Source organism: Ctenocephalides felis, unplaced genomic scaffold (assembly GCF_003426905.1).
Source record: "Ctenocephalides felis isolate EL2017-DRISC unplaced genomic scaffold, ASM342690v1 CF-g0.4_SCAFFOLD_01170, whole genome shotgun sequence".
NCBI classification, from domain to species: Eukaryota; Metazoa; Arthropoda; class Insecta; order Siphonaptera; family Pulicidae; genus Ctenocephalides; species Ctenocephalides felis.
This window is the reverse complement of record NW_020537324.1, coordinates 25,864,696-25,876,062: the sequence shown is the minus strand read 5'-3', so window position 1 is coordinate 25,876,062 and position 11,367 is coordinate 25,864,696. Positions and strand designations below refer to the sequence as shown.

General features: G+C 29.6%; 1 protein-coding gene and 1 pseudogene across 1 annotated transcript; one reads left to right on the top strand and one right to left on the bottom strand.

Moving 5' to 3' along the window:
• Positions 1-309: 309 nt before the first annotated feature.
• Positions 310-7,768, bottom strand: LOC113365914 (rab GTPase-binding effector protein 1-like). The gene is made up of 13 exons (XM_026607457.1): positions 7,581-7,768; positions 7,384-7,509; positions 6,661-6,843; positions 6,355-6,470; positions 6,123-6,239; positions 5,850-6,051; positions 1,807-1,997; positions 1,588-1,733; positions 1,413-1,506; positions 1,154-1,341; positions 985-1,087; positions 550-777; positions 310-477 (listed from the first exon to the last, which is right to left on the bottom strand). Exons 1-13 carry the CDS (start codon positions 7,609-7,611, stop codon positions 310-312), a joined length of 1,893 nt encoding a protein of 630 aa, XP_026463242.1. The 5' UTR covers positions 7,612-7,768.
• A 50-nt stretch (positions 7,769-7,818) lies between these two features.
• Positions 7,819-10,235, top strand: LOC113367003 (annotated as a pseudogene).
• The last annotated feature ends 1,132 nt before the right edge of the window (positions 10,236-11,367 follow it).

The following is an 11,367-nucleotide window of genomic DNA, read 5'->3' as shown; positions in this document are numbered from 1 at the left end:
AGAGCAGCGTTCGGGAAACTTTTTCAAACATCACCCCAAAATATTTTTGTCTAAGTTAATATTACCCCCATGGATAAAATAGATTTTCCCCATACCTAAATGGTTCACCAAAAGTTCAATATAAATACAATTTCGAATGCTGTTCTTGGAAAACAAAAATTTATAAAAAAACGTATATTTTACTATGTATATGTATTTATATATATACATAGTGCTATTCTTGGAAAACAAAAATTTATAAAAAAACGTATATTATACTATGTATATGTATTTATTAAATCTCAAATAACAATATAAACTATGTGATACTTAATCTGGAGAATGTGGAGGTTCAGTACTAAAGTAAGGAGCAGTTTCTTTCACCAAAAGTGTATGGCAAACATCACACACACGAGACGGTCGACTGTTTGGACCACTTTTAACAACATGCGTCAAGCAAACTGAGCAAAATATTTGTCCACAATGTCGACAGTGTTGCTAGAAAGTCAATCAAAACATTAATCATACCATAATTTTATAGGTGAACAGAGAATTCAAATAGATGCTTACCTTCCTTCGAGTCACATTAAATCCATGCCTACAAGTTGGACATTCTTCAACATCTTCATCATGTTGCCACCTAACTTGCGTGTCCTCAGCACGAATTTTTTCTAACTCTACTTGTAAAGATTGGGACAACCTTACGAAGTCTTTTTGTACTGCTTCACTATTGTCTAACTCTTGCTGTAAAGAGGCAACTCTCTGCCTAAGATCGTGGACTATAAGTTCCAATTGTTTCTAAAATAAATAAATACAAATAAATAAATAAATAAATGAATATATATATATATATATATATATATACACAATATAAAAGATAGAAAAGAAAGAAAAAATCATTGTGGGCATGTTTTTTAAGAATATCTTAAAACATGAGTTATGGCTCAGAATTACAGGTTTCAAAAGCTCAGATTTATATAATATTATTAAAAAGTAAAATCTTACATTTTGTTTTGAACACTCTTCATATTGTCTACCGAAATGTTCCATTTTCTCCCGATTAGCACTAAAACTTCTTCGTTCTTGTTCATGTTGATGAATTTGCCTCCTGATATAAAAATTTAAATCAACCATAACACAATGTAATTTATAGCTAAATTATATTTCGACATACTTCAAATTATTATTTTCTTGAACTAAACTATTTTCTAATGTTTCACGCTGCTGTTGTTCCATAACCATTTGGTCCCTCAGTAACAGAATTTCACATTTAACAGTTTGTTCTTTCTCAGCATATGTTTCTGCTGCTACTTTTGCAGCAATTAATTCTTCATGTGACCTAAGTAGGAGTTCTTGCAACTCCTTAGGTAAAACAGTTATTAGAAAAACACGTTTATTAATTAATTTTAATATTTATTTAAAAGAAGTTGTACCTCCACTTTATCTGGTAAATTAATCATTTCACTCTGCAGTTTCTGAGAATGTGCATGGTGCTTTCCAAGAAGGTTTTCATTTTCAGCCTTTAATCTATGATTTGATGTTTTTCAAATGTATATCATTGTCAAATTACATGTACATAAATATTAAAAAATATTATATTACACTCACTTCATCATATATAAATGCACTTGTTCTCGCTGCTGGGTTAGACTAGATAATTGCTCCATAATCTGGCTACAAAATTGGGGAAATCGTAATTTTAATTCAGCTAATTCCTTTTCAGTCGCAACAGTTCTGCTACAAAGTTCTTCTACCTAAAATTAGTAAAACTACATGGTAAAACAAATATTACAACACTAAAGTAATAGGCAAAAATATGTTCAATACCTGTGATTTATACTGATCTTTTTGATGTTCCCATTTCGCTTGCATTTCGCTCCGCAACTGAATTTCTCGTTTTATATTTTCATTTGCCCGCTCAGTATTTTGTTCAGAAAATGATAATTTATTTTCTAAAGATAATACTGACTGTTGAGCACGTACTAACTGAGCTTCATAGTTGCTGCACATATCACAGACTGAAAAGAGAGGTAAATGTTACAAAATCTAATAATTTTAATATTTTTTTTAATTAATAATTTTATCATTATATATATATATATATATATATATATATATATATAGTGGTACCCCAAATTACAAGTGACCCGACATATGAGTGTTTCGAGATACGAGCCGCTAAAAGAGCGATTCGTTGCTGCGACTTACGAGCAAAAATCGAGCTGCAAACTTTGAGTGAGTAAATAATATCATGAATGAACAAAAAAAATAAATAAATAAGTTATTAAATAGTGAATTTATTTTCATAGTTATATAAAACTTAGCAAAAATCACAAAGCTGGAATAAATTATTGGCATTTCAATGTATTTATGTGGAAAAAATTGCTTTGGGATACAAGCAATTCAACATACAAGTGTAGTTACGAAACAAATTATACTGCTATATATATAAAGGGTACATATATAAATATGTATATCAGTGGCGGATCCAGCTTCGGCGTCAGGGGGGGGTCATAATTGAAAAGTTTTTAAAGTCCTCAATGAGTATGTAACAAATTTAATATATATATATATATATATATATATATATATATATATATTAGAAAGAGCGGGGCGTAAAGATTCGCGGGTAAAAAGGTCCACTACCGATATCTCAAAAACAAGTAAAGTTAAGAATTTCTTAACAATATTTGAAAGTAGAGGGAAAAATGTACAACCAGCCATCACCCTGATTCTTACGACGTTAAAAAAGCATTTTTACAAGAGATAAATTAAATAAATCTTTATTCCAACTCTGCTGGAGAATATTTTGGACAAAATATCGAATCAAGGTTATATACAGAGTTATCTCTGTAAAAAATGTATCTATAAAATTCATATTTTTCATTGGTTGAATAATGTAGCTATTATTTCGTTAAATCCCTTTAAAATTAAAAATAGTAAATTGGATTGTTTGTCCTCTCGCCGATTTTACCCCGCCTATGGGGTAAGAAAAGACCAAGTGACATTTTTTTAAAAACAGCAAAAAAACACATTTATGTGATGAATTAGCTGTAAGTTGTACTAAAACATAGTCAGACGATTTTTTGTTTGATATGTCTGATTGGTTGTTATGTTTTTCGTTTAGTTTTCACAATATAATTGCTCAAAGTTAAATTAGACCCGCCTAACCCTATATATGTGTATTTTTATAAAAAATAATCTGCGTCTTTGACGTGTGTCAAAATTTGATCTTTCCTCGACGTTTTCTCGTCTGAACCGATGTTAAAATTTAAAAAACTATAAAATGGAACTGAATAAGCGCTTGCGTTGATTAGTTTTTTGAGACGATTGGTCGATCCGTTTTCTTTACTATTGACAGAAAAGTGCAGAAATTATCGTCATGTTTTTGTCAAAAATTTTTAATCGTTTTTGCTTAAACTATTCGATTGATATCATTTGGAAATAAATGGTTTCTGGCGAAGATCGGTCAAGTCGTTTCTTTTTCATAATAGATTGCTATTTTTTGGCGATTTAAGCAAAACTTTGCATGGCGATAGAGTTTCTGCTCTAAATGAACGTACTAAACTATATTAAGGCCTGCGACAAGTGGTTTACTTATGATAATTAAAGTTTGGATTATTTGGCCGCGTTTTTAAAAAATTCACCGTGTGTTTGTATTCGGCTTCGTATTTTGTATGTGTTTGTTTTCCATCAATGTGTAATATTCAAACCATTTTCAAAAAAAAATAATTACTATATTTGAAAATAAAAACAATTTGCAATAGTTTCTCACTTCAAAATGGTTTACAGCGATTAGGAATACTTCTCTAAATCAGTCATTATTAACTTCCCATAGGGTAGTTATAGTAATAGGCCGAAAATCTAACGTTTTGAAGGTTTCTGAACACTTTGCCATACTTCAGAAAAAATGGATGTGTGAGTGTGTTTTGTATGTCCGCATTCTTTCGTCCACGTTTTCAGGGGTATGGTTTAACCGATTTGAATGGTTCAAAAAACATTCGATTCTTATTGTTAGGGAGATGTGCTGATTAGTTTTTGGCAAAGACAGGTCCAGCAGTTACGGAGATACGGAGTAAAGAGTGCAGAAAACACAAATCTAAATAACATTGAGTTTGTAATGATTGTGAGATGAGGTGATGATTAGTTTTTGGCAAAGGCAGGTCCGGCAATTTCGAAGATACTGAGCCAAATATGCAAAAAATGGCAGTTTTAGAGAGAACTGAGCGACGACCGGTTTGAATGATTCAAAAAACTTTCTGCTTGTTTTGACAAAATAATTGCTTTTCAAAAAAAAATTTTTAAAATTTTTTTTTTGTATATAGAAAATAATTAGATTTTAATTTAATTCTGACTAAGTTTAAAACTTATATACTATAAATAAATAGTTTTAACTTTGCAATTCAGTTTATATAGTTCTTATAAATATTAGACCCTGTTAAAATATTTATAATAATCTATTTGAAAACATTTAATATTCCTCGAACATTTCGTTACGGTACGGGAAGTTCCAGCAATTTGCCTTAAGGCACGATGCCAAACACCACTAGTTAACTTCCCGTAGGGCAAGTTATAGTAATCGCAAAAAAATCGAAAATGAAAATTTTCATAATCTTCACGTTTCAGAGGTTTCTGAACATTTGGCATACCTTAGAAAAAATGGGTATGTGTTGTGTGTGTGTGTGTGTGTATGTATGTATGTATGTGCGTGTGTGTATGTATGTCGGATACAAATTTTCGTCGACGATTTCGGGAACACGGATCAACCGATTTGAATAATTCAAAAAACATTCGATTCGTATTGATAAGGAGACGTGCTGATTAGTTTTTGGCGAAGGCAGGTCTAGCCGTTCCGAAGATACGGGGCAAAAAGTGCCAAAAACGGTACCTCCGTTTTTAAGAGAACGGAGCGTCCGATTTGAATAATTCAAAAAACATTTTACTTGTATTGACAAGATATAGAATTGATCAAATTTTCATAAAGGCAGGTCTAGCGGTTTCGGAGATCTAATGAAAAAAGTAAAAAAAAAATGCCATTGGGCGGTTAAAAATGATCATTAGACATATGCACATCAAATTATCAGATATTTATAGAGATTTAACAATAAGTATACATTTTTTTTACATTCCTATGGGCTCCGTACCAATGCTTATGCGTTAGACGGCGGCGCGGCACTTGCGTGCTTTGACATTTCGTCTCTATGCAGTTCAAGCAGTGCGATTGCTTTGAAAAAAAGTTCAAAATTTCCAAAATATGTCAAAATAAAGAAAACATTTTTTTAAAAAAAAATTTTTTGTTTTCAAAAAAAATTTTTTTTTTAAAAAAAAGTAATATTTTGTCAATTTTATAGTTTCTCAAAAATCTATTTTTTTTCGAAGTAATTTTTTTCAAAAATGTTAATTGTTTTAAAAAAATAATAATTTTTGGTACGGGAAGTTCCAGCAATTTGCCTTAAGGCACGATGCCCTAATTGCCTTAAGACAGAATTACACTTACAGCTAGTTTATATATTGATTAACATTTACAGATGTAATATTACAGAAAGTTCATGCGTAAGGGCCACTCACAGTCAGTTTAATTTTTTGAATTTTGAATGAATTTTTTTTCCCTAAACTGTAATAAAACAGCTATTCGCAATACGATTGGAAATCCTTAAATTTTAGGGATTTTGACTCCGCCATTCGTCTACAATCAGTTAAATATTTAAGTTATATAATTTGTTTGGTGAATGAAATCATTATGAAGTAATTTTGTTGTTAAATTAGTGTTTTATCTAAGTCCTACAACAGGCTCAGGGGGGGGTCATGACCCCCGTGACCCCCCCCCCCTGGATCCGCCACTGATGTATATATAAATGTGTATATATTACCATTATGTGATGAATGTACACTGGAATTTAATAAAGAAGTGTCTTCTAAATTTTCTCCATTTGAAGACAATCTATTACTACTTTTTTCTTGGTTGTACATTTGTAATTGTTCATCTGCTGATCTCAACTTTTGTTTTAAAGCTTTAATTTCTTCTTCTAAGGGAACCACTAATGAACGCAGTACTTCAGCATCTTCTTGAGCCTATATTAATAATTTTGTGTTAACCTTGATGAAACAGATATTTCAATAGATCATAATGTGTGATAACATACATGTCTTATGCCTTTTTTTGTTTCATCATTGCTATCTATAGAATCTGCACCAAGTTTTCTTGCTAACGTTTTAGTCATTGCTGACAAAACGACTGCTGGAGCTAAACTTGCACTTTCCTGTTACATAATAATTAATAATTGTTGCAGTTGAATGTAATCAGATATAAACAACATATGTATAGATCATATGCATACACATTGAATAACATAATATGAATTATTTTAAACCTACTTGTTCTTTTGCTCGAAGTTGTTTGTTCTCAGTTTGTAGTTTCTCAACTACAGCCATTAATCGAGAAATTTCACTATCAAATAATGACCTAGAACTGCTATTTTCTTCAATTGTCTCTACAAAATATAAATTGTGTAGAGAATTGTTAACAAAATCTTTTATTGACTAACAAATTTAAAGTATATGTATTGTAATATAGTATAGATTTTTTTACTATAAAAATGTTATATGAAAATTTCTAACTTAAAAATGATAAAAAATAGACAATTTATTACTTATCATTTATGAAAAAAATGAAATATATACCATGAACAAGCTGCTGTAATGTAGCGATTTCTTCCTGTGCTTTAGATTGTTGTTCTTTTAAATCCGTTTCCATTTGATAACCTGTTGCAACTAATTGGCTTTTAGCCTCGTCCAATTCTTGTGTTAATTTTTGTAATTCAGATAATAATGTAGAATTTTCTTTTTTTAATTGCATTACTTCACCTGAAATATTAAAAGTTGAATAATATAACTAACTCATTCTTATACATTGTTTTTTGTAGTATTTCAGGTCAATAAAAGCAAATATAATGATCTACAAGAAATGAACTACTCATTTAATATAAAAATAATGTTTCTATAATCTTAGTGCTTTATATTAGCTTATGTTTTAATGATATCAGAATTTGAACTCGTATTTATCTATAAAAATGTAAACCATAAAGATATACAAATGAATGAATGAATTGTGTTTATCAAAAATTAAATATAAGATTTTGCTCAGGATCAGAATATCAATACTGCAAAAATCAAATTGACTTTTTAACAATTATTGCAATATTTTATGAAGAATTAGATTTATTACAATTATATAATTAGATCATATTCGATTGCACTTGTATTTTCAATTCATTGTATGTATTTGTAATTAGGTATGGCAACTTGAAAGCCATTGAAATCAACTATAACATTCGCAACTAAATTAAAATGGATTAAAATTAAAATATACTAAATTATTAGTTTAAAACTCTCTGTTTTGTTTACCTTCCTTCTGTAGAAATAAATCTTTCATTTTTGCTCTTTGCCCATCGAATGAATTTCTCTCTTGTATTTTTTCAGTTTCTAGTAATGTGATTCTTGCAGCAAGTGATGTAATTTTCGTTTGTAAATCTAAATATAAACAATAGATGTTTAATCATCAACTTATGAATTGAAAGCATGAAATTTGATAGTTATCGCACCATTGTTCATTGATTCAATGCCTGTTTCCATTTTGATTTATTTAATATAAACTATTTTCTATATTGATATAATTTTATTTACACATAACTAAAATATTAAAGCTTATACTGTAATCTTTCTGGCGATAAAAATTACAATTCTAAGAATTATGAATTAGAACTAACTTGTCTAACTTTCATCTTTTAAGCTTAAGTCAAACAACTGTCAAAATGACAGCACTCTGATCCATGCTCAATTATCAAACGCATTGCCAACATGCAGAAGAAAAAAACTGGTTTTGATGTTCTATGCCTAACTTCAGTCCTTCGCGTAGTTTCTACTCTCGACAACAATTTTCTATGTCGCTGTGAGGGGAAATAAATAGTTTCTTTTCCGGTAGGACGTTTTAGATGTGAGTACATATTTTTTCCTCAATAAACTGAATTCTAAAACATCTATAATCTAAAATAAATAATATCGACGTGAGTGACGAAATGTGTTCAAAATTGTGATAATATTTATATTGTCCTTATTCTTTTTGATAACCTATTTTGTTTATTATCTGTGCAAATTATTATTTTGGCAACTGGTAGTTATATATTTTATATACCATCTTATAGGTTTCCGTAGCCTATTCTAAATTCTCGTGTAGTTACATATAAATATTATATAAATCAAAACTCTTTAGGTAAGAGAGTTCGATAACAATTTCATCTTGGCATGTCATATTTTTAGGTTATAGATGTTAACTTTTCAGTTCTACGGTATCAAAGTAAACTAAAGTTTTCGTGCTTTGTTTTTAGATCAAAATGGGGAAGATTATGAAATCTGGTAAAGTGGTGCTCGTATTGAGCGGGCGCTATGCTGGTCGCAAAGCCATCGTCATCCAAAACTTTGATGATGGTACCTCAGAAAAACAATACGGCCACGCACTTGTAGCTGGTATTGATAGGTACCCAAGGAAAGTACACAAGAGAATGGGCAAGGCTAAGCTCCACAAGCGATCAAAGATAAAGCCTTTCATTAAGGTTAGTAAATAATATACATTTCATTTGACTTGATGTAAACTATAACAACCCGTTTGCTTAAGCTTCACGCTGTGCTGAATTTCTTTGTACATAGTTTACAATAAGGTTATTAATTTTTATATACCTATCTTATGCGATATTACTATATTTCATAAATTGTTTATGCTGTTAATTAATTAGGAGTACTTACATGATAAAATTATTTAATGAGATCATTGTTTTCCCAAGAAAACGCACTAGACTCAAAGTATAACAACCCGTAGACAGAATATAATCAAATTTGTTTGTATGTTATTATACTCTTTTAAACATAAATATAGATCATTTTATCAAGTTTGCGGATAAAATTTAATTTGAAGATATTTTGTATATTTGCATTATGGATGATGATTTACAAAGTTTTATAGTGCTTAAAAGAATTGCTGGGCAATTGTCTGTTATTTTGTGCATTGTTTTATACTTTTGTAATTGTGAAGCGGCTTGGAAGATTTCTTTGCATTACATAATTTATTTACATAAATAAATGGATAAGGCGGGTATGGATATTGAAGTAATAGATTCTGCTTCATGTTTTGAATGGGACTTCTTTTTAACTAATTATTTCTAAGCATCTAAATGGTTCAATAACTTTGATAACCTCAATTTGTGACACTATAAAATTTGCTAGCTTTGGATAAACTTGATTCTTTAAAGTGGACTAGGAGTAGTTTATGGATTCCTGTTCTCAGTAAAGCCTGCTGATTTTTATCATTAAAATCAAATAGAAACTTTTACATTGTCATTTACTGGCATGACTCGGATTAAGTTCCAATTGAGCACTGTTGAAATGATTAATGAATTTCTGCAGGTTTTAAACTACAACCACTTGATGCCAACTAGGTACACCGTTGACCTATCATTAGAGCACAAACCAACCGTCAAGGATTTGAAGGACCCCATGAAGAGGAAGAAGGCTCGTTTCAAACCCGTGTTAAATTCGAGGAACGTTACAAGAGTGGAAAAAACAAATGGTTTTTCCAAAAGTGGGTTCTAGATTTAATTTACAAAAGTTCATAATAAAATGTTATAAACTTAAATGCTGGTGTATTAATAATTTTCCTCTGTATCCATTTTTTAATTCCAAAACTTGCAGGAGTGTTGTGGTTTAATACTAAATTTTAATTGAGTACTTGAAACGATTTGCCTGCTCATGTTTTTGAACACATTAATGGACATAATAATGTACATGCTAATTAAAATGTGTGTCCAAACTTTATCTTACTGGAGTAAAAATAAATTAACTTACAGAATTACAGTAATTCAATTAAACTATTACAAAATGCACTTCATATGATACTATAGCACATAGCTTACTATTGTCCATGGAAATAGAAATGATTCTTTAATGCTTAACGACTGATTATCTTCAATCACTTTTTCAAAATTTGAATAAAACACTTCAATAATCTTATAGTTGATTCCAGAAAAATCACTTAGAATTAGAAGTGGAAATACAGATGAATTAATTTTGCAAAGGATTATGAAGTTTGAAATTGTTTATTAATTTTTATTTCCCAACTTAGGTGCTCTGCTTCTGAATGTGAACCTCTAGAAAGGGAGTCAAATGAATTGGATTTAGCGTACTGTGATATATTTGTTAATTTTTAATGAACTTGTTTATTTTTCTATGGAACAACCTACTTCTTGTTTTTGTGTACCACAGAAAGCTATCAGATTATGGAAATTATTACATTCAAAATAGAAGTAAGTGAAGTCAAGAAGTAGACAAAAAATGAAAGAAAAATTAGCCATATGTATTGTAAAGAGATTTTAAAATCAATTATGTTTATCTTCTCTAAACCGAAACCTTCTCTAAAGCTATGAATAAACAGCTCATGTAAGAATGAAATATATTGATAGACTATTATCAAATAATAATGGAGAACAACAGTTTTGTATACATGAAATACAAACCTGAATGCATACTGAATAACTATTTTTCAAATTTGAATTTGTTGCCAATCTCTCATTTTTAAAGAAGTGAAATGTTTAGTATTGCCCTCTAGAATTACTTGAAAATATCTTTCTACTTTAATGTAAAGTAGTACTGAAAAAATTAGTATTATGCTAGATCTTGTGAAGCTAACAGTTTATAAAATTTTTGTGTTTTTGTGCTTTTTGTTCTCATCAATCCTCAACATAATGTCACTTGTAAGTAACTCCACTCATACACTAGAGGTAATAAACAAAACTACTTAACAAATTTAATTATAAAATTATTAAAGCGAATTAGATATAATGAAGCACAATAATGCATACAACAAAGTTTTATAAATAAGTGAAGCAAAATAATATTGTCTTAGTAATAAATAGTAATAGTATTAAAAACAGGCAGATTATTATAAAATTATTTTTGAAATCTTGTTCAATCGTTCATCCAACTTTGCAATTTCTGTATTATATTTTGTAAGGACGAAGCAAAAACTTCTTGAACACCTTGTAGAAGTGCTTTGTTGTTTTGCACACCTGTTGTAATAGTTTTTGTAGTGTTTCTAGTTCTGCTAGGGACTTCGTAAAGTTACTTGCTGAAAGGAAAATTTACATTAGCAAATCAGTTGTTCAATCAAATTTTATTTGGTTGGCATTTGTAATTATTTAACCTTCTTTGTGCAATTCAGTCAGAGCTTGCATTCTTTCTAAAAGATCTGGAACTAACTGAAGAATGTCTTCTGATTTTTATATGATCATACAACTCAATTATCTGAAAGTAATATTTAGATAAATAAAATTTATACTAGAT

Excerpts from the sequence above, each read along its gene's own strand:
- LOC113365914 (XM_026607457.1), bottom strand. The coding sequence starts at position 7,611 with ATGGAAACAGGCATTGAATCAATGAACAATG. Across the intron at positions 6,471-6,660 it reads ATTACAGCAGCTTGTTCATG|AGACAATTGAAGAAAATAGC; the intron begins GTATATATTTCA and ends TATATTTTGTAG. Across the intron at positions 778-984 it reads AAGAGTGTTCAAAACAAAAT|AAACAATTGGAACTTATAGT; the intron begins GTAAGATTTTAC and ends TATTTATTTTAG.